The sequence below is a fragment of the Molossus molossus genome, unplaced genomic scaffold (assembly GCF_014108415.1).
Source record: "Molossus molossus isolate mMolMol1 unplaced genomic scaffold, mMolMol1.p scaffold_m16_p_1, whole genome shotgun sequence".
NCBI lineage: Eukaryota > Metazoa > Chordata > Mammalia > Chiroptera > Molossidae > Molossus > Molossus molossus.
In genome coordinates, this window is record NW_023425344.1 from 115,143,384 (window position 1) to 115,167,377 (window position 23,994).

The 23,994-nt window shown below is 45.4% G+C and overlaps 1 protein-coding gene across 3 annotated transcripts in view; it reads right to left on the bottom strand.

Annotated features, from left to right (window-relative positions):
• Positions 1 to 9,972: 9,972 nt before the first annotated feature.
• Positions 9,973 to 23,994, bottom strand: part of BEND7 (BEN domain containing 7) — an 80,178-nt gene continuing 66,156 nt past the window's right edge. For 2 of the 3 annotated variants that reach the window (XM_036273808.1, XM_036273806.1), the window contains 3 exons: positions 21,716 to 21,835; positions 12,548 to 12,601; positions 9,973 to 10,914 (listed from right to left, as the gene is read on the bottom strand). In XM_036273808.1, the coding sequence (XP_036129701.1) occupies positions 10,901 to 10,914; positions 12,548 to 12,601; positions 21,716 to 21,835 (188 nt within the window). In that variant the 3' untranslated portion in view covers positions 9,973 to 10,900. The remainder of the gene's footprint in view (positions 10,915 to 12,547; positions 12,602 to 21,715; positions 21,836 to 23,994) is intronic. The other variant, XM_036273807.1, reaches the window with a different exon arrangement.

Here is a 23,994-nt window from a genome sequence, read left to right on the forward strand (position 1 = left end):
AGAGAGAGAGAGAGAGAAACATCGATGTGAAAGGGACACATTGAGTGGCTGCCACCCACACGACCCAACCAGGGCCGGGGACAAACTGCAACCGAGGTACATGCCCTTAGCGGGAACCGAACCCAGGTCTCTCCGGAACACAGGCCAATGATCTAACTGCTGAGCCAAACTGGCCAGGGCTATTATTATTTTTTAATAACCATTTTATTGAGATATAATTCACATACTATATACCCATGTAAAGTGTACAAGTCAGTGGATTTTAATAATATATTCACAGAGCTGTGCAGCCATCACCACTATCTACTTTTAGAACATTTTCATCATTCCAAAGAGAAACCCTGTACCCGTTAGCTATCACTCCTCATTACTGCTCCCCCTCTCGGCCCTAGGCAACTATTCATTACCTTCTGTCTCTATGGATTTGCCTATTCTAGACATTTCACATAAATAGAATCATAGAATATGTGACCTTTGTGTCTTGTTACTTTCACTTAGCATAATATTTTCAAGGTTCATCCATGTTAGCATGTATCAGTACTTCATTCCTTTTTATTGCTGAATAATTTTCTATTGCATGGATACGCCACATTTATTTATCCATTCATCAGTTGATGGGTATTCAAGTTGTTTCCACTTTTTGGCTATTGTGAATAATGCTGCTCTGAACATTTGTGTACAAGTATTTGTATGCAGATGTTTTCACTTTTCTTGGGTATAATTACCTAGGAGTATAATTGTTTGGTTATATGGTAATTCTATGTTTAACTTCCTGAGGAACTGGCAATCTTTCCCAAAGACTGTACATTCCCACGAGCAATATCAAGGGTTCAGTGTCTCCAACACTCCTCATGTCTATCATTTTGACTATAGCCATCTTTGTAGTTCTGAAGTGCTATGTCATTGTGGTTTTGAGATTTGCATTTCCCTAATGATTTATGATGTTAAGTATCTTTACATATGCTTCTCAGCCTATTGGTCATTTTTATATCTTAAAAATTTTTTTTTCTTTTATTGATATTAGAGAGAGAGAGAAACATCAAAGAGAGAGAACATTGATTGGCCGCCTCCTGCATGCCCCCCACTGGGGATCAGGCCCACAACCTGGGCATGTGCCCTGACCGGAAATAGAACCAGCGACCTCTTGATACATGGGTTGACACTCAACTACTGAGCCACACCAGCCGGGCAGTCATTTTTATATCTTTGAAGAAAAGGCTGTTTCCATCTTTAATCCACTTTTATTTATTTATTTTGAAAGCATTTTACTTTTTTTAAAAGTTGATTTTAGAGAGAGAGGAAGAGAGAGGGAGAGGGAAACATTGATGCGAGAGAGAAACATCGAGTGGTTGTCTCCAGTAGGCACCCCGAGTATCCTGGCCAGAGATCAAACCTGCAACTCAGGTATGTGCCCTGACTGGAAATTGAATCTGTGAACTTGTGTTGTACTGGATGATGCTCCACACCAGCCAGGACATTTGTTTGTTTTTGAGTTGTAAAAGTTCTTTATATATTCTGGCTTTTCTCCTGCATTCAGTCTTTCAATGAATTCAGACTAATATTATCAACTCTGCTACCTCCTTCTTCTCACCTCCTAAGTTACTGAATATTTTCCAATTAAAAGTTGTTTCTTGCCCTGACCAGTTTGGCTCAGCAATTGGGATGTTGGCCCATGGAAGGAGGGGTCGTGGGTTCAATTCCTAATCCGGGGCATGTGCCTGGGCCGCAGGTTTTATCCCTGGCTCTATGGCTGTGCAGGAGGCAACTGAACCCATGATGTGTCTCTCTGTCTCCCTTCCCTCCCTCCCTTCCCCTCTATCTGAAAATCAATGGATAAATGTCCTCAGGTGAGGGTTAATAAAAACAAGTCATTCTTGGTCTTTGAGAGTTCTGTTCATTTTCTAAAGCTGTGTGTTACAATGCAAGCCTAGGTATGATTAAGGTGCATTTCGGCTTCTCTTAGTATGGTCAGCAGACAGTGTCCAGGAGTCAGTCTGACATTTATTTATTTTTATTTTTGGTATGTGCTCATAGCAGGAACCGAACCTGGGACTCTCTGGTCCACAGGCTGACACTCCAACTACTGAACCAAACTCTGGTCAGGACGAGTCTGACATTTAAAATACGCCTACTCAGCCCGGCCAGTGTAGCTCAGTGGTTGAGCATCGACCCATGCACCAAGAGGATGTTGGTTTGATTTCCGGTCAGGGCACATGCCCAGGTTGTGGGCTGATCCCCAATGAGGGGCATGCAGGAGGCGGCCAATTAATGTTCTCTCTCATCGATGTTTCTATCTCTCTCCCTTTCCCTCTCCCTTCCTCTCTCTCTAAAATTGATAAAGAAAAAAAAAAAAAATACACCCACTCCACCATAACTGGTCAGCCAGTCCCACTGGGACAAAGGAAGGGAAGGGCCAGCTGTGGTTCTCTCTCAGGCAACCCCAACTTGGAGGTGGGTGGGACGAACACACTCGAACAGTGCATGACACAAATCACAGAAACAAACAGTCTTAACGGCTGCCCGCAGCTGTAGGTCCATGTCACAAGTGGTGATAGGAAGGTGACATAGCTTCACATCCGTGAAACGTTTCTCCTAAGGACAGTGCAACATTACCATGTTCAACGAGAGGTGGGGGTGGGGTTTGCGTGGGGTTGCTAATTGAGTCACTTCTGACTTTCCCTATCCAATGGTTAGAAATACATCACTTTCGGAGGATGCTTAATTTAGTAATATACCGAGTAAGTGCCATTTGTTATAATGCATTCCCTTTCTCCCTCCATTGCTAGAGTACAGCAGAAGTAGTTTCTCTACCAGAATGTGCAATTGGTCCCCCACTTCACTGAACCCTTAGGATGCTCGATTTCCTTTGTAAAATTGATTTCTCTCTCCATATCTATGTTTTCGATCTCTTATGGCGTCGTGGTGGAGAGCAGGCACAACTGGAAGTCAGGGAGCTGGTTTCTGACCAGCTGCCCCATTTAACATGCTTACTTCAGCTTTATTTTAGGTGAGTGTTTTAAAGGAATCATCTAAAGTCACTTAGTTTCCAAGTGTAGGTTTAAAACATCTTCCAATTTCTTAGCACTAACAGATTAAAACAAACAAACAAACAAACAAAAAACAAGGCAGTCCCCTTCCCCCAATTAAAAAGACCCTGGAGTACCCAGTCTGTCTGGAACACCAGTGTGAGTAAAGCCCACTGGGCTCTGCTCCCAGATTGTTCTTTGGCTTTTTCATGGACTCATACATTCTTTTAATTTTACTGATAACAAGATCGACATAAATAAATAATAAACAAATATACATATGTATATTATATATATGTTTTAGGTGGCATGATCAGTTTCATGCTTTTGAGGTTACAAAATGCAGAGGCATTCATTGATTTATGTCAATTCAAAATGTTGCTTTAAATCATTAGTGATCAAATTCCCATGGAGTAGTGCAGCTGGTGTGGCTCAGTGGTTGAGTGTCAACCCATGCACCAAGAGGTCACTGGTTCAATTCCCAGTCAGGGCACATGCCCAGGTTGTGGGCCAAATCCTCAGTGAGGGGCATGCAGGAGGCGGCCAATCAATGTTCTCTCTCATTGATGTTTCTATCTCTCTCTCCTTCTCCCTCCCTCTCTGAAATCAATAAAGAAAATTTTTGTTCAGATAGAGTGGAAGGGAGAGAGAGGAAGAGAGAGAGAGAGAGAGAGAAACATCGATGTGAAGGGACACATCGAGTGGCTGCCACCCGCACGACCAACCAGGGCCGGGGACATACCGCAACCGAGGTACATGCCCTTAGCGGGAACCGAACCCAGGTAGGTCTCTCTGGACCACAGGCTGATGCTCTAAACAGGCCAGGGCATATTTATATATTTTTTATCCTCACCTGAGGACATTTTTCCATTTTTGTCCAGATAGAGTGAGAAGGAAAGAGAGATAGTGAGAGAGAGAAAAAGAACATCGACTTGAAAGGGACACATCAAGTGGCTGCCTCTCATACAACCCCGAACAGGGCTGAGGACAAACTGCCCCCCAGGTACATGCCCTTAGCGGGAACCGAACCTGGGTCGCTCTGGACCACAGGCTGACGCTCTAACCGCTGAGCCAAACCGGTCAGGGCAAGGAAAATATTTTTTACAAAATTCTCATGGGGTACACCCAGCATCTCTTTGGTGGAGCTACAGACAGTTTCCCCACCACTTATGCAGAGTTGTGATGCAGGGACAAAGGAAGTGCACGTGATCGATGTCAGGAGGGAAGCAGGAGGCTGCGGTGACTGATGCTCCCCAGGAGTCCCAGTCCACACGTGCTGGGGAAGAGGGGGAGAGGGAGTCCTGAGAATGTGTTTTTACCAGGGACTGGAATCTTTTTTTTTTTTTTTTATCCTCACCCGAGGACATTTTTCCATTTTTTGTTCAGATAGAGTGTGAGGGAGAGAGAGGAACAGAGAGAGAGAGAAACATCGATGTGAAAGGGACACATCGAGTGGCTGCCACCCGCACGACCGACCAGGGCCAGGGACAAACTGCAACCGAGGTACGCGCCCTTAGCGGGAACCGAACCCGGGTCTCTCAAAACTGCAGGCTGATGCTCTAACTGCTGAACCAAACCGGCCAGGGCTTTTTTTTTTTTTTCTTTTTAATCCTCATCCGAGGACATTTTTCCATTTTTTGTACAGACAGAGTGGGAGGGAGAGAGAGGAAGAGAGAGAGAGGGAAACATCGATGTGAAAGGGACACATCGAGTGGCTGCCACCCGCATGACCAACCAGTGGTTGCCGGGGACAAACTGCAACCGAGGTACATGCCCTTAGCGGGAACCGAACCCGGGCCTCTCAGGACCGCAGGCCGACGCTCCAACCGCTGAGCCAAATCGGCCAGGGCCAGGGACTGGAATCTTAATGGCCTTAGAATCCAGAGGAAAAATGGATAATAAAAAACACACACATAGCAAGACAATTTCAGAGAGTGGCAGGGACACCATGACTGGATGGTGGAGACAGGTGGTTACTTGTGAGCTGGTAGACACAAATCCCTCTGTGATGACGAAATGTAGTTGAGACGTGAATTATACAGAATGAAGAGTGCTTCAGATCTTGATCACCTCTAATTTTGGATAAAGCTACCAAGTTTAAGTTCCCTGCCCTGGTGCTTCCCCAGGGCCACAGCGGTGAGTGGTCATCAGAATGAGCTCCATGACTGCTGCACCCCTAGCACTGGGCCATGAATACCCCGAGTGTTCAGCAAGCACCTGCTGAGTGAATGAACGGAATAACGTCTGAACCTGAGCTCGGTTGTCATCCTCCAAATCACTCCTCCCAGTGTTCCCAGTCTTAGCCAAGTAACCTCATGGTTCCCCAGGCAGAGACCTGTGTCAGCTCCAACACTTCCTCCTCTTCTCTAAAGCTAGACTCCCCCTCTCCACCCTAAGATGGCCTGTTACCAAGTCCTGTGGGATCTCTTTTGCTTGGGTTTTGGGATTTTGTCCCCTTGGATCCTCTTGATCTATCCCTAGCTATTCCAACAGCTTCTTAACAGGGCTCCTTGCTTAAGCTTGCCCCTCTCCCACTAATGTTCTGTACTTTGGTCAGATGGAGCAATATAGCCTGTGAATCTGATCAAAACTCTTAGGATGTTTCCAGCATCCCCCACGACTTCCCAGCTTCTTAGAATGGTCCACAAGGCCTGGGGTGGTTGGGACCAGGTCAACCTTCCCCAGCCAAGGCTGGCTCTCATGCTTCCTCTTGCATCCCAACCCTGGTAAGAACAGGGCTGGGCCTGCAGGAGGGGAGATGAAGGAGGCAGGTGTATGAGCTGTTCCTCTACAATGAGAACACCCTTTGGGTGGAGGTTCCTGTGGTGGAAGTGGGTCCCCTCACACTGGATTTGAGAGCCCTTTCGGGCTGCCAGCCAGGCCACATGTAAAGCACAGATCCTTACCAGCGTGTGGGAGCAAGGGCATCCCAGGGGCCTTGGTTCAAATAATGTGAAGTGGGCCCCTTACAAATAATTTCATGGTGCAAAGGCCACATGAAGCCTGGGGGGCACTGCTGCAGGAGGGGTGGGCTGGTGCCAGGCTCCCACCAACAGGTGCAGGTATGTGAAAGGTCGGCTGTAGTTTAGATATTCTACTTTTGCAAGCAAGTCACCTTGTTGCCTCTTCTTCCAGAATCCAGCTGCTCTCTTAGGTAGCTGTTCCTCTCCACCGCCCATGTCCACCACTCCCCGGGGCTGTGAAACAGCTCGGCCCCTCCGAAATGAGAGCCGCTGAAGAACCCCCGACAGAACTGACCACCTGGGGGTGCTCTAGGCTGGGGGCTAGGAAAGCCTTTGGGATGTAGGAGGGGGCAGGTACCCAGGGAGGAGTAGCGCCCTCCTGTGTTCAGAGAGGAGCATAAAGCAATTATGTTTTAACAGCCACTCTGCCTTAGAGAAGATTGATTTGTCCTTCTGATGTGTTGTTTCCATAGAAGCAGGGCTTAACCTTCTAAGTGAAGATTATGAAGCTACCTAATTCATGCAAAATTAGGCTTCAAGCATATCAGTGCTTAATGCTTAAGTGTTATTGGGGGACTTGCTACAGCCATTGATCGGTGACTTTCTACGTTTGAAGGTGCTCTTGCTGGTAGCAATCTGGTTTATTTATTATTAAAAATTTATCTCTCATAAGGAGATAAAACTTCCTGGGTAAGATCACTAGAGTATTAATAAATACCTTTTAATTAATGGCTAGCATGGACTCCTCTCCATAATCGAGAACTGGCACACAGGCACAGAACAGGCACTTTCAATTAAAGTAATTTATTGTGTTCTTCCAGAATGGACATAAAGAGCGTCTTGGGAATTGATATCACAACACAACGTCATACACCATGTTCACAACTAGCCTTGTGTTGAAATTTTTTTTAAAAGAACATAGTAATTTAAAAATTCTAAATATTTACATATTAATAAAACATATATACAGAAGATTGAGACATTACTCATAGATATGGAATAATTTGTTTTTGCTAAGAAAGCCTACAGAAAGGATTTCTGAATAAAGTCTGAACAGTAGTCACAGTAAGTAAACACAAATAACAATTTTCATTTACAAAGTATGATTTCACTCTCGCAGTTTTATGATATGTATTTCCAATCTGGGGATCCATTGCACATACTCATGGGTTGAACAGCCCCCACCCTCCTCGTGCGGTGGACACGCCACGCTGTCGCCCAGTCTAGGAAGGACGTGCTTTGACCGTTCACAGTGGATATTTAACAGATGCCGCAGTGGGAAGGTGGACGCTTCTACCTCTATTAGCAACATATTCATCGTCTTGTGGCAGAGTTGAAAGGTCACTAATTCATCTTTTCAATTACCTTGAGAGATATTTCCTTCTGAGAGGCAGCAGACCAGTTTGAAAATGTGTGTTGCAGAAAAACAAAAGCCCTAGTTCACAGTATTTCACCAGACACTTGATGAGCAGAGGAACTGGTTTCAGGGGAGGGATTACCAATGGGCCCCAACTGTAAAAGGCTACCAACCAGGGGTGTGACGGGAACAACTACTCTGACCTTCCTGGGAGCTTCAAAAGGAAGACAAGTGAAAAACACACATGCATGAGATGTTGCTGTCTAGCAGCTGGATGGATGCCACCAGCCGCACCTAGCACTAGCTTCCTGTCACCGCTGGCTGATGAGCTGGTCTTCAGTGGAAAACTGATTCATCCCAGGGCTCCCCTCCTTGCTCAGGCTTAGCTGTTCAGTGTGATGTGACACAAGTACCTTGGACAGGGGAATAAGGCATTCAGGTGCTAGGCCTGGCCAGGCCACTGAGGGGTTCCCTGGCCCCGGGCTACCATGACCCTCACTCCTCAGCTGCCTCACCTGCAAGGAAGGGGGTGGGACGAAGGGACCTGCATAACTCTGAGCTGGCACTCGGCACAGTAAGTGCTAGGGAAATGCCTTCCACAGCAGCACAGCAAATTCCCCCTGGGGCCTGGTGTTTCTAACCCACATTTCTTTCAAGCCAAGTTTTGGCCTTTGGGTCAAGTGCCAAAGATTCACGGTAGTTTGCTTTATGCAATAAATGAGGTGTAAATGCAGTGTTTCTAAATAAAATGGTATTTTAAATTCATCATCTTATGAGAGAAAGGAATCCAGACATAAACATTTCTGTAAAACAAATGCCCACATGGCATGATAACTCTAAAATGAATCCAGATTTTCACCCGCTGGATTTATAAGAAGTGGAGTGTGAGCGTACTAGGAATCAAGTAAAATACGTAACATTAATGAAACGCGTGTGGCCAGGCACTGCCGCGGCACCTCGCCAGCAGCTGTCGACCTGAGGGCGGCATCACGCACACAGCTGCTCACTCTGTTTCTCCCTTTCGGTGACTTATGCTGTCACTGGGTCGACACAACCTCGTCAAAGGCTTTTCTTTTCTAAGAATTCATATATCATTTGCCCTTATTCAGTTACAAGTGGTTATTTTGGGGGAACTGGTGTCACAAACAATTTCATCTAACAGATCAAGGCTATCCTGTCTCCCAAAACATCTTTTTCCTCTTTTAAGTGGATGAAGGTGTAATTAATTTTGGCCTTAATAACTGCTCCCTCAGTACTGGAAAGTGCCATTCTCCTGTAGATAGCATCTAAACAGTTCATGTTAAAATAACTATGCTTCACAACTCCATATATTCGCACTGAAGTTATGGGGGCGGGGGGCAGCGACGAGAGCGCTGCTTGTCTGTAGTGGACAATGAACTAACTGGATCCGACGTTGGACTTCCAGGTGATAAATCAACTCTAGGAATGATTTTTAAAAAGCGTATATACCAAATTGGAGGCTCGCTGATCACAGATGACGTGATAGTACATGAACCCTATTCAAACAGGACGGGGACATGTCACAGAACACACACTCTGTCTGCAGTAACTGAAATGCTACCGTGGCTCTTTGCGGACATCCAGAGGGAAGAGGTGCATGTGCTAATGAACAGTGTCCCTAAAGGGAAGTCTAAGCAGTGAGATCTGGCTCTGTGTCTGCCGTGTTTTCTCCCCTGGTGTCAAATATATTATCTACAACAGAGACAAGAAATGAGGGGGGCCCTTCTCTGAAGCAGAGTTGTACCCTTGCCTATGACATGGCTACAGGTAGTTTGGATACATGAAGAACATTGTTGGTGAGATGTCTGTGTTTAATGTTTAAATCGCTAATTTTTAACCAAGGCTTTAGTTGTGCTAAATAAGCAATTTTAGCCATTAGAGATCTATAATGATTACTTTTGCAAGAAAGCCCTTGAGTGTGTATTACTGTTAGAGTGTGTCCATATGGTGTTCAGTAACAGAAATGGCTAAATAAAATATGATTTACCTGTAAGACAAAGTATCATGCAGCAATTAAAATAATATGTATGGAAATTTGTAATAAAATTGAAAATGCTTGTTAGGATAAAATAACAACTGAGGAAACACAATTTCATATGTTTGATCTCTGGGTAAAGCAAACAGAGAAAAGTCTGGGAGAAAAACACCCAATAGTGATTATCTCTGGGTGGTAAAATTAATCTGCATTTTCTTCCTTACACTTTTCTTTATTAATTTTTAAAACATATGTAAAAGAATGCCAATGGACGACAAAGATTGCTAAGCCCAGATGAGCTCTGCCCTACTCTATTTCAAATTCAGAAGCCTCCTTTTGAAATTTTAGAAGGCACTTATACGATTTATTTTCTCTAAACTCTCCCCCGCTCCCCCGATTGTCCCAAGTCCCGATGGTTTTTGTCATCGTCAGAGCTCTCTCCACGCCTGGCTTCTGCTTGTCACAGTGGCCGGGCTCTCTGAGGGCCGTTTCTTCACCACAACCTGACACAGTACTGATACCTGGGAGCTGCTCAGAAATGCTCACTGACAGGGTTGAGGGAAACAAAATTAAGAAAATATTTTCCCGCCCTGGCCGGTTTTGCTCAGCGGTTTGAGTGTCGGCCCACAGACCAGAAAGAAAATGTTTTCCCACTATAAAATCTGTACCCATTTTTGTTAAGACTAGACACAGAAGGTTGCTTAAATGTAATGGATTGAAACAAATGTCATTTGACTGCCAGACTAGAACCCTGACATGCTTGATTCTGGTTCATAGATTCACACCCCCCGCTCAATATACATGAATTTGGAAGGGGAAAAAAAAAACATTTAAAGTTAATAAAAGCTTTGTTAAATCTTTAAAACGGACCAACTGTTGCCAGCTCAGATAAACACAAGAAAGAAGGTTTGGCCAGTGAGTCTCAAATCCCAGGAAGAAGCTCCCGTACAAGAAAGGCGAAGTTCACCCCTCGGCTACGCTCCTTGGGGTGCAGGAAGGAGGGGTCAGTCATAGCCTTGTATTCAGAGAAACCGCCAGACTGGCCTTTTACTCTGGCAGCATTCAAGACACTGGCTACTTCAATCAAGATTATTTAATTTCATTACTGCAAATTTTGGGCACCAAAACTGGGAATTCTTTCCCCCTTTTCTAAGTGATAGACAGAATTATTTATCGTGGTGTTTAGTGATTTGTGTCAAATATCTACCAAGAATCTAGTGAAAAGACGTGCAGGGCCGTCCTAGTCCTATCTGCGTTATGACGTCACAGCGTTGGGCAATGTTCCAGAAAGAATTCCACGAGTTCGAAATTGCAGTGGACTCGGGGACTCACGACGGACATTCTAATTGCAGAGACTGTGAGACACTGAGATGGAATCCTACAGGGTTCAGTACATCCACCAACTCTTGGGATCTTTAAGAAACATGCAGAGAAAGCTGGCTTTGGCTTAGGTATAAGAAAGTTATGCGGTGTAATGACCGGCAGTCGAGAGGCCTGGGCTCTGGCTAGGCCACCAACCAGCTGTGAGACCTTGAGAAAGTCATTTAGTTTCTGGGCCTCAGGCTTTTTTACCTGTAAAATAAAATGACTGGATAAAAAGAAGGTATGGGACTAAATGTTCTCTAATGTTCCTTCGTTCTCAGATTCCTTGAAATTCTTTTCCGTTCTACGAGGTTGTTCTACCATCCTGTGTTCAGTTTTCTCATTTGAAACATCTCTCTGCCTCCATCTTTAGATAGGAAAATGCAAAGGGGAATGATTTTCAAGTAATAATACATTTTAAAAGCCCACTGTGTGAGGCAACAGTGAGGACAGCAGTGGAAATGCCCTGGGCAGCGGGCTGGAGGGGGGACCCTGGACAGCACGACCAGAGCAGCACAGCATCCCTCCACGGGGCCTCCTGAACGGCACAATTTCACTACTACTAATTGCATTTCAGGAGTCGACTGGGAATGGCCAGGGGTAATAAGCATATGAGTTGTCCTGATATTCAGAGGACAGAATGGGAAGGAACAGTAGAGATCATGCATTTCAATTCTCTTGAGTCATAAATGTGGAAACATAGCCAAACAAGAACAGAAATCCCTTTTATACAATGACTGTAATAGTAAAGCTTGATATTAGCAGGGCCCTTTTTTATTTGTCCATTGCTCTGTTGCTTAGCTACTCAGTGACAGAGAGCACTGTACCATTGACATGTCTGAGCTTTCTCGTTGCTTTGGAGTTCACTAAGGTATGTCTGTCCTACACCCGTGCACTCTGCTTCGGTCGCCATCCCAGGGTAAGTGCTGTCAATGAACACATGACCTAGTAGAGTGCCTACGGAGACTCGGGGCTCCATTCATATTTGCTGATTTCCACTTAAAACTTACAGCCCAAATCTAGAGGAGAAAACACTGAGTTGAGCTTTTTCACTTGGAGGGTTTTTTGGGCATCTGGGTTTTGTGGACAGAAAATCTTCAGGTATTCTTTTGAAGGCAGCCAATAGAGTCCTGAGGCCAACTGAGGGAATGAACTGTTTGTCACATGGCTCAGTGATCAGACACCTACCCCTCCGGCTCTCAGGTACAAACCGATGCAGAGGCAGGAGGCCAGGGTCAGAGGCATATCACTTGAGAGTTCAATAATGTGAAGTCAGAATTATGTCTATGGCTAAATACTGTAGCAGACACTTCAATGGAATGTTGTGTTTGGGAGATCTGGTTGTAACATTGGTAATGTGCCACCCATGCCAGATGGACTGACTTACTCAATCACTCAGTTAAAACACAACATTCACTGGGTGCCCACTGTGTGAACAGCGATGACTGACTGCCTCTCACAGCCCTTTGGGGCAGGTGGGAGAGGACAGAATGGACATGAATTTCATCATAAAATTGGTGATTCCTGTTTTTAAAAGAAATGTCATATCATGTTAATGTCCAAAGGTTTTGGGAAGCAAAATCTTGTGACACTAAATTCTTAGGATTTGCTGTTCTGAGGTTTTTAGGACTATGAAACAGGGTGAGAAAAATGTAGCTTTTCACATTCAACATGGAAAATGTCTGAACATAGGGAATTGAGCATCTCTGATTACTAGAGTCTGGGTCTGTTACAGAAGATTTTGCTCCAGCATCTGCATCTCTAATGTTAAAAACATTTTCAATGCAAATATTTTCCTGTGCTGTGTTTTCCAGCGGGTGATGAGAATGTAAATAGGTTTTACCTGTTGGGGGTAGAGAGACGCTGTCCAGTCTTTCATCACTGTCAGCTACCTCTGCTGGTTACAAACATAAAACACAAATCTCATTAGTTTCAGGGAGCACATCCATTTCACCGAATACAGTCGCACAATTTAGAATCTCCAGTATACATAACCGTTTTCACCTTTTCAGCTCCAGTCGGTTCACATTACAGATTTTAGCACCAGTATTTAAAGAAAACATTTTAAAGATAATATAAAATCAATTTTCCTGTATTAATTTTTTATCTTATCAAACTTATTCTATCAATCATTGATGATTTCAGTGAATTTCTTTTATTTACATAGGCTCATACATCGACCCAGAAATTGGTGTGAACTGTTTACATATGATCATTGAATTCCTGTGGTAGAATTTTGCTTGTCATCTCCAGAACCATGTCTGTGAGGCAGCCTTAGGAAATTTTGAGAATGAATCTTTCTTTGGAGATGGCTGAAATTCAGATCTGGGAGCTGCCCATCTAAGTTGGCATCAATCCAATCATAAAGAAAACCAGAAGGAATAAGCATTTCTTTAAAAGAGCATTTCTTATGTTTTAAAATGCAAACCTTTGCTCATCTCTGATATGTTTCAATCTCCTTAAGAGTTTTCCAAAGGTAGAGCCTTCGGTCATAGCAAACCTTCCACTAAATACATAAAAGCAGGTGCCCATAGGTCTCCTGAGACCTGATGGGCTTATTTGTCTCCCCAACATACTACAGGACAAGTCAAAACGTTTCATTACGGCCATGTGCATGATTTCAGTGGTGCTCCCTTGTCCCAGGGCTCGTGGCCCAGGGGGACGCTTCCTGCCTGCAGCCACCTTCCTCCCAGCCCTGCCTGGGTCAGGTGAGGCAGCCAGATGAGGGCTGCATTTGCATCACTTTGTAATGCTCAGCTGGTGGAAAGCAAACTATCCTGTGCTCTTGTTTTTACTGGTGTTGCTTTAAACACAAGCAGGGTTCAGAGAGTTCCAGTCTAGTCCCTCTCTTACATTTTGTCCTCAGATTGCTAGATTGCTACACATCGACTCGGTGACAGAGCCAGTCAGCTGACCTGTCCAATCCACCACAGAGAGAAAACACAGAGAAGACACAGGATAGTCGAGGCCAATTTTGGTTGGAAAAGAGCAGAAGCTACTAAAAATTATATTGTAGATGAATAAAACATTTAAACATTAAAACAATAAAAACATTTAAGTCAAGCAATAAGACAAACGGAAAGAATAAAATTTTGTATATAGACTTATAGACAAAATACAGGACAAATTAAATATTAACAGTTTGGGTATTTAAAATTTTGTTCTTTGTGCTTTTAAAAGTATTCTGTATATTTAAAAAATAACAAACATGTTGTTTTTATATTTAGAAGACATTATTCTCTTCCAACTGGTTTAAGTGGATTTGAATTGGTAGATGGACTACATAGTAATTCTTTCATTGTCTAGGATTTAAAAAATCCTCCAGCAATAATAATAATAGCAATGCTAGCCACCACCATTTATTAGATGCTTTCCATTTACTGAGCACTTTACATGCTTTATATTATCCAACCCTTAGAAAACCCCACAAGGCAGGTCTGTTATTATGGCCATTTTAACAATGGGGAAACCGAGGCAGAGAGGTTGAGAAATCTGCCTAAGGTGATATAGCTAGTAAGTGACACTGCCAAGGATTTGACTCAGGTTTATGCCTGGGCTCCTAATCTCTGCTGTTAATTGTCCAAACACATATCACATGTATGTATCATTTTGAGCTAATTTTTAAATCTTCAAGTTTTAGTTAATTTTCTACTTCAGTAACTTTCTCCCCTTTCCATGTACAACTGCTTTTCATTTAGTTATAACAAAAATCAGTGCTTTAGTAAGAACAGAACATACATAAACAAAAATGCATGTAAGTTGGTATGTGCCAGCTGCATGAACAGGGCCCAGGGTCATGGAGGAAGACATGACTGTGTTCCTTAACTTTCATTATAACATGGGACTGTAACAAGGAGCTCCCCATCTTCCTTCCCCGGTGGCAGTCAAATTGTGAAATTTGGAAAAGACTGAGCAAGTCCAATAAAAATTGAATAGCAGTGACAGCTTTACCCTTAGATCTCACACACACACACACACAATTGTGATTTCAGCTCTGAGAAAATAATGTAATGAAAATGATAAGAATCCACACCAGGAAAGGAGTCATTCCAGTAATAGAAAAAAAATTATGACATGAAATGAGAGCCCCAGATGAATTTCTGTTTGGATTCAGAGAACAACCTTTCTGATCTGCATGGGGCGCTTTTCCAAGAGGCAGTTCGAGCTTTCTTAAACAGTGAGCTGATTAGCTTGCCCAGGTGGAGTATTTATCCATCTAATTCCAGGAATTGAGCCAAATATGATAAACAAGGTTCAAGTTGTGGAGTACCTACGAGGCACTGTTTGGATTACCATTTAGAAGGAAATAATCAGGACAAAAAGCCGGAGAGTGAGCAGTATCCCTGAGAGGCCTCGCAGTCCCTGTCAGCGTGACAACGGCAACACAGGGGCTCCCGCTTCAGTTAGCTGGGCCCCACTTTTGGGGGGCTTGAGGCGAAGGGTAACAGGATGTGAAAGAATTGGGAAACAGAACCTATACAGTCTGGTCCGTGTGTCAGGGTTGATTCTGTAGGCACTTTTTATTTTTTTAAAAAATCCTCACTCCAGGATAAGTTTCTGTTTTTTTATAATTGATTTTAGAGCCCTGGCCAGTTTGGCTCAGCGGTTAGAGCGTCGGCCTGAGGTCCAGAGAGACCAGGGTTCGGTTCCCGCTAAGGGTGTGTACCTCGGTTGCAGTTTGTCCCCGGCCCTGGTTGGTTGTGCGGGTGGCAGCCACTCGATGTGTCCCTTTCACATCGATTTCTCTCTCTCTCTCTCTCTCTCTCTCTTCATCTCCCTCCCTCCCACTCTACCTGAACAAAAAAAGGGAAAAATGTCCTCGGGTGAGGATTAAAAAAAAAAATTGATTTTAGAGAGTGAGAGGTGGGGGAAGGAAAGGGAGAGAGACATTGATGTGAGAGAGAAACATCAATGGTACCCGACTGTTGATTGAACCTAAAACCTGGGTATGTGCCCTGACTAGGAATTGAACCCAAAACCTTTTGGTGACTGGGACAACACTCCAACCAACTGAGCCACTCAGCCAGGGCAGCACCTTCCACTTTTCAGATGCTAACAGAACCTTCCAGAGAGGCAGAAGAGTGGTGAGGTGCTGACCCCAAACATCTAGGAGGATAATCTACATCCACTGGTGAAAGTGAAAATGTCCAAAATCAAACATGACGAGAACCACGGGGCAGGGCACACAGTGTCCTGAGCACATGAGGGGCTCCCCTGAGGGGAGGGGTGGGAGCGGTTTACAGTTTGGGAGCCAGTCTGTAGAAGTAGGCATGTGTGTGGAAATGAGCTGGGCTGTGTGATTTACTAACACGAATACTGAGTGGTTAGGAAATGTGTCCACGGGCCAGTCTGGGGGTGGAGATGGGGAGCAGGAATGTGGGAGGAAGTCTCCACGCTGTGCATGTGTCTGCTGGGGGGAAGCTGGGAAGGGAATGGAGACCAGAATTCATAATCATTGATCTTAGCATCTGAAATAAAAGAAAAAAGGGGGGGGGGCATGTTTATGTAAAAAATATACAGTAAGGGGGAAGCAGAATTTAAACCAAACTTCCTATTTCAGTCACAGGCCTACCACCAGGAAGGCCGGTTCTGTGTCTTTGAGAAGAGGCCCCCCCTAATACACTCAGTAGGCACCCCACAGCCTCCCCACTTTTTGTCTCCCACATTTCAGGTCCTATAGGGACTGGCAGTCATCTCCAGGTAGGGGCACGTGTTCTGCAACACAAAGCCCTCTCCCTCCTTCCTTTCCCTGGGTTGTCTCTGCCGCACCTGGATTAGTAACATCAGCACTCTGGATTTACAGTTCTTTTCCCTCAAGCTCTCTAGGAGCTCCGGGTATTTCTCACGTTTTCCATTTACTCCTACCAGCCCCTGTGCAGCGGGAGGAGCCGGCATGCTCATGGGTTCCGAGTGGAGGAACGCCTGGCCTCGCTCAGGCTAGAAGTTGGGGGCACGGCTGGGGCGGTGTGGAGAACCAAAGAGTCGCTGGTTCTTGCTCCTCTGGCCCTTTGCCTTTCCTTAGGTCTCTTTACTGTGACAAACCTGAGCTCTCTCCCCACCCTGAATATTATATTTAGCGTCATTTTCTTTGGGGAGGGGGGTCAACAATTTTCCCCTGCAGAACATTAGACAAATGGAAGTTCTTACGCCATAGCTATAGTCAAGACTGGCAGAATTCAGACAACACAAGACCAACTCAATACTAGCAAGCACACCACTCAGGCTCCACACTTGAAATGCGATTTGGGATATAACACCGGAGACACAGCCCCCAACACGGAACCAGTGCTTAGGTGTCGCTTACTGTGTAAAATGACTGGGCAGCGTCTTTGGTAATGCCCATCACTCACTGTAAAACATTTTTTCCCCACCCCAATCCCTTTCTGGAGCCTGAAATCTAAATGGCTAAAGTAATACGAGGGGCTTTTGTGAGGTGAGCCAAGGCTGAGGTGGGAGACCTTCAGCATGAGAAGGGACGCTGCTGGCAGGAGCACACTCTGCGGAGCTGCCCAGTTGACCTCCCAAGTGCGCTCAGGCGACTGACATAAGACTCGACCTTTGGGGAAGGAAGGGGGAGAGAGAAAATTGGGGGGGGGAGAGAGAAAATTGGGGGGGAGCCACGAAGATGGGAGTGTGCAGAAGGAAACAGGAGAAAGGGCTTGAGGAGGAGGAGGAAAGGGCCCGCTGGGACGCCCATGGTGTGGCCACAGGCACACCCTAAGGAGCCACAAGGAGCCCTAAGGACCCTGTTCCTCAGGACAGAGCTCAGGGACGTTGCTGCCCTGTGGGTTCTGGGACAAGTATTTGAACCTCAAGGAAGGAACTGATGTACGGACATTCTCCAGGATCTCACATGACCTAGGTGAGCCTAACAATGAGGCCTTTTTGTTGTGGACTACTGCCCCTCTTCCCCACCGACGGACTCGCTGGTTCATTCATCGGTTCCACGCCGCACCACACACTGCTCCAGACACTCGGGACAGACACATGACTCAGATGCCATCTCAGCTCCTGCGGCTCTCCTGGTCCCTGGAGCAAACAGGTGGGTGATTGCTCCGGTGGCCAAAGACTAAGGCACCACAACTGCCTGTGCTCCAGGAGGAAGAACCTTGATGCTTTGACAGGAGGAGGCGCCGTTTCCAGGCAGAGGGAAAGCATGAATTCGAAAACCTAGCATCTTTCAGGACAGGGAGAGTGAACCGGAGGTGAGGCTGGTGGGGCGGGGCTGACTGAGGAGCCTCGCGGCCACAGGGGCAGGGGCAGTGGGGGATGAACTTAGAAAGGAGTTCACGCTGTGGGGTGACAGGAAGCCAGCAGAAGTATTTGGTTGGGGCGGGCAAGACCAGATTTCTTTAGCTGAGGCACAGAGAATGAAGTCTGGGTCTCCAGCCATGGCCTCCTCAGGGCCAGTGACGATGGGGCAGTTCAGTCAGGACTGAGGATTTAGAACGAGAACAGTACCGAGGACAGAAACTTGGGAATGCTGGGTTTAGGAAACCCAGGAGAGAGGGGTGGCGAAGGAGACAGAAGGCAGTGCCAGAGCATTTGGAGGAGACGAGAATGAAGTCATAGAACCCCACAGAAGAGGGGTTCAAGAAGGATAAGATTTGACAGAGTCAAAATCAACACGGAGGTCAAGTCGGAGGGTCAGTGTACTTCGACAAGAGACCTGATCACTGGGACGTGAGTGCAGCAAGAGCTCAGGCAGAGGAGTGAGGTCAGAGGGCAAAGTGGAACAGATTCTGCAGTGAACTGGGGTGAAGGAGCCCACCCAGGGATGCACACCCTTTTGGAAGATTCCTGACCAACGTTAGGAGAAAGAGGAGGTGGTGGCTTATGAAATGGCAAGGATAAAAGGTTTTGCTTCTGGTTGGCAAAGGGAGGATGAGGCCAGGAACGTCTCCTGAGCATCAGCGTATGTCAGCTCTGTCAGAGGCAACACACTGCCTGCTCCTGACTCCGACAACACCCCTGAGCAGTAGCTGTTAGCCTCGTTATACAAAGGAAGAATGCAAAGCTTTGCATTCTGGAGGTTGAATAATTTGTCCAAAAGTCCCAGGAATCTGTAAATGGCAGCTCCAGCTAGGGATCAGACCTGTCCTTTCCACCACACCACGCTGCGTTTGTTTGCGATGAGTTGTAATGAAGAAGGCGGTGAACGCTGAGAGACCCGGGAGGACGACCAGATCACTGATCCAAGCTGGAGAACCTTGGAGTGAAGGGCATTCCTAACCACGCTGGGACAACAGGGAGAGCAGGACAGCCCAGGCACAGCAGGCTGGGGTCCCACCTAGGTACGAGCCCACGGGGTCAGGACTCCATGCTGCACGACACAGACTTCTCAGAGGGACGCGCTAGCTTATATAATGACACTGGTGTACACCACGTGTCGGAGTACACCACTGTGATGAGACAGGCTTTAAGTTTACGTTTTCTTCACGAGAGGGACTCCGAGGGTCAGAAAGAGGGGTGATGTGCCCGAGGCCCAGAGCTGGTAAAGAACAGACGACAGACTAAAAACCAGATCTTCTGACTTCATTATGACTTATTACTTGATGTAATAATATACTTTTTTACCAATTAAAAATATTAGTAGTCTATTACCAATTAAAAATATTAGTAGTCTATTAGTAGAAAGAGCACCAATTATAGTCGTCCCTCGTCACTACGCGCTCTGACTTTCACAGCTTCACTCTATCGCGTTTTTTTCAAATACTACACTACACTATACTATACTACACTACACTACACTACACTACACTACACTACACTACACTACACTACACTATACTACACTATACTATACTACACTATACTACACTATACTATACTACACTATACTATACTAATTTGAAAAAAACCACGATAGCCCTGGCCAGTTTGGCTCAGCGGTTAAAGCATCAGCCTGTGGACCCAAGAGTCCCAGGTTTGGTTCCCACTAAGGGCACGTACCTCGGTTGCAGTTTGTCCCCGGCCAGTTGGGGTCGTGTGGGTGGCAGCCACTCCATGTGTCTCTTCTCAGATGGATGTTTCTCTCTCCCCCTCCCTCCCTCCCTCTCCCTCTTCTGCTCTATCTGGGATAAATGCAAAAAAAATGTCCTTGGGTGAGGATCAAAAAAAAAAAAGAAACAAAAAACCGCGATAGAGTGAAGCCATGAAAGTCGAAGTGCGAGTGGTGAGGGACCACTGTATATAAAGAATCCTATTTTGTGGAAATTAATTTATCGCAGTAGAGTCTGGAACTGATTAACTGCGACCAACAAGGGCTGACTGTACATATAAAAGAAGGCAAAAGGTTAAAAAAGATAATGGGAAGATTTTTAATTAAAAAATCATCTACATGCCTGGCTGGTGTGGCTCAGAGGATTGAGCATCATCCCATGGACTGAGAGGTCCCGGTTTGATTCCCGGTCAGGGCACATGCCCGGGTTGTGGGCTCGATCCCCAGTAGGGGGCGTGTAGGAGGCAGCCGATCAATATTTCTCTCACATCGATGTTTCTCTCTCTTTTCCTTCCTCTCTCTCTCTGAAAAATCAATAAAAAATAAATTAAAAAATCATCTGCAGCTAAATATTATCTTTTTTGGACATGGCCTTGGGACCTAGAGCTTTGCGAATTACTTACATAACTCTATCATAGTAGGTCAGAGGATGCTCAGGTAGAGCCTACATGGGTGACCCTACAGCTGAACATTTTAGAGTCTTGGTAGGTACTTTAAGAGAACAGAGCTTAAGGCTTTTCACACTGAAAACCACTTGGTCCCTCGGCACCTTGTTCTTGTTGATGCCCGTGCCAGGGGCTCTCCCCGGGCCATCAGCTGTGCCCCTCCATAGGCTCTGCCACAGTGACTGCTACTCACTGTGTTCACATACATAAAGGGGCCTGTTAGTGACACAGCCCCGTGCTTCTGTGCTGTTCTCATGGTCCCCCGTGCCATCCAAGCCTGTCACATTTCAGCACACCAGGTCCATCTCCCAGACTCTCAAGCTCCAGAGGCACAGAGGTCTCTGGGAAGGCCAGGCATCCTAAGTTTGATCAGGATTAAATATATAGATTTATATATATGGCTCTGGCCAGTGTGGGTTAGTAGTTAGAGTGTCAGCCCAAGGACCAAAGGGTCTCTGGTTCGATTTCTGGTCAAGGGCACGTACCTGGGTTGTAGGTTTGATCCCTGGCCCTGGTTGAGGTGTGTGGGGGAGGCAACCAATTGATGTGTCTCTACCACATTGATGTGTCTCTACCACACTGATGTTTCTTTCTCGCTCTTCCCCCCCCGCCCTTCCTTCCACTCTCTACAAATCAATGGGAAAAGTATCTTCAGGTGAGGATTAAAATATGCGCGCACACACACACACATGTTTGTGACCTCCTGGAGATGATTATTTTCACATGATGGCAGAAAACTGACCTCTAGGGGATTCTTCACTGCTAAACTGGCCCACTGTCATTTTGGGGAGGGTCAGACCTCAAATGACTAAGTAGTCATAATTCAGCTAGTAGTCACTTTTCCTGGAAGAAATCCCAGAATCACAAAGCCCAGATAAACTTAAAAAGAAAAAATTTAAATAAATATTTGACTTGAAATCCCTTTCTATTTCATGTAGTGTTTCAGGTGGAATGATTACTGTTATCTTTTTCCCTTAAACAAAAAATATGTTTGATAAAGTCAGACAGATCCAAACAAACAAAGATCAATAAGCAATGGAAGCCAATCACAGAAGAGACTGATTTCCATCCACAAGACACGTAAGCCCCCGGATGAGGTCGGCAGTCTTTTCCCTTTGTGCTATTCAAAGTGAATGGCCTGACATATTTTCACTATTTAATCTTCAAGTGAATTTCAAAATTCATTTGAATAAGACTCCAAAATACAAAACCATAGCACAGTAAATAGCGCATCTCCTTCAAAAGACCAGAGACAACGAGCACCCGAGAGTAAAGAGGGTGCTTTGCGCTGTCTCAGAATTCAATAAAAAGCTTCTGCAGTTATTTTCTCGCAGCTTATTCATACCTGAGCCTCTTTTTAACCTTCTTCTGGCCAGTTTAATTTGATCCTGTAGAATCTGTACCCAGTCTCTCGGGCCAGGAAGTTTATCCACATGATTAGCCGTACAGTACTTTTCTGTGAAGACTGAAAAGAAAATGCAAAATATTGTTAAATGCTTTAATACATAAAATAGGCAGATCCAAAACAGAAATATTTCCCAAGCTACAAAAAAAGTATATTGCTAAAAGACATCGGTCCTGCAGTAGATCTTCAATATCTATATTACTTTCCTTTGGTAAAGGTGGAGCTTGGCAGGGCCCCGACTGTGTAGAATGTACTGGGCTTCAAAATGAAACCAGCTATAAATATTTAGTAGTTTTTATGGAAAGTGCCTTTTCTACTTGCTCCATGTCCATGTATATACATATGTCCTATGAACAGAGAAAAAAATGCGTCCAATGAATCCACTGGCCCCATGACAAAATTCAGCAACTGTATTAAAATATTTTACTTTTTTGTTATCAAGTCAAAATCGAATGCAAAAATTACACAAAGCGATGATGTTCTCACGGCGATTCCTACTACCTCAATCAGCTCTCAATAAACAGAACGCAGTTGTGTCTTAAGGGAAGTTGCAATGCTACATGGAGTCAACCTCTTGCAATATTCCGCTGGCTTCCAGGAAAGAGCTACTATTATGCGTAAAGGAAACAATGGGGCACAGGATGGGGTGAAAGGGAGGCCAGACTGGCTATCTTCCTGCAGCCACACAGTGTGCTGCTCACTCAGGCCAGCGTGGACGTTCCTGCTGCACATGCCACTCCCGAGCTGTCTCTACTTGCTCCCTCAAGGCCAAGGCCGAGTGTGCACGCACATCACACTGCTTGCTGTCTTGGTATTTAAAACAATGGTCATTTTCATGTTTTAAAGGCTTCTTTGAAAAAGAAACGACAAAAGAAAATGTTGACAGATTGAACTACTGTGTAAAACTGTAACATTTCTATTGAATGAAAACAAACATTTCATTAGAATGAGAAAAGCTAATTGCACTAAATGTGACTGAGAAGGTTCAACATCTACCCCATACAAATCACTCACTCAAATAAAAGAGCAGCGACAAAAGTCTCCGTAGATAACGCACAAAGTGTATTTAGCAGAGAACATTAGGAAATATGTTCAATGTGTAAGCCCCCAAATTGCAAAACACATTATATACCTACTAAATTAGAAGAATAATGTCAAAAAGCTAATACTTAACACTGATAAAACTGTGGGGACGAGGCACATTCAAATATCACTGTTGGCATACGCTAGCAAAACCCTTTTGGGAAATAAGATGGTAATATGTAATGAGAGGCATAAAACTGTTCTACCTTTGGGTTGGAAATCTTACTCCTAGAAAGTTATCCTAAGGAAATAATTTGAAAGAAGAGAACCGCCCCCCACAAATGTAAAGAATCCAGTGGTGCAGGGGGAGAGGAGTGGCCGTCGAGGAGGGGATCTGGGCTGTGAGGGCAGGGTCCCTTGGAGGAAGCCACTGCAGCCATCTGAGTTAGGGCCGTGTTAGTGAAGATGGAGGGGTGACCGGAACTGAGTCTAGAATGGGCATTTATACTCAATCACCTGACCTGGCGACTACAGAAGAAAGGGGAGGTTTGTGGGAGGGGAGCAGATGTACGCAGCTTGGTTTGGAACCTGCCGAGCTTGGGTGTCTGTGGAGCACCCAGGTGGAAGTGGCTACCAGATATTTCTGTACAGAAAGAAGCCTACAGTTCAGGGAAGGGTCCAGGCTGACACTAGTTTGAGAGGCACAAACATACAGTGGTAGTTAAAAGGAGAGAAAGAAATGTTGACCAGGGAGAATGTCGAGACAACAGAGCGCGGGGCCGAGCACAGAGCCAGAGAGCCCAGTGGTTGAATGGAGAGGACGGAGCAGGAGTCCAGGAAGGAGCCCAGATGGGCCAGAATCCGGAGATCCGGGAGGGGGCCTGTAAGGGCCAGCGAGTGCTGATTGGGAGGACCCCTAGTCTCAGTGCAGAAGGGACAGGAAGGAAGGTTTGGAAAGTGTCCACGGAAGGTCATCGAGGAGTGGTGGGGGTGGCCACAGATGACACGCTCAAAGAAACTGGGTTCAGTGGGGGAAGAGAGGAAGGACTGAGCATGTTTACAGGCTGAGGCAGGCAGCAATGCTTGGGGAAGACAGGATCCAGGAAAAAGGAGACCATTAAAGGAACCATCGCAGGGAAACCGTGAGGTGAGGGGTCAGGATAGAAATGGAGGGGTTGCCCTCAGAGGAACTTCTT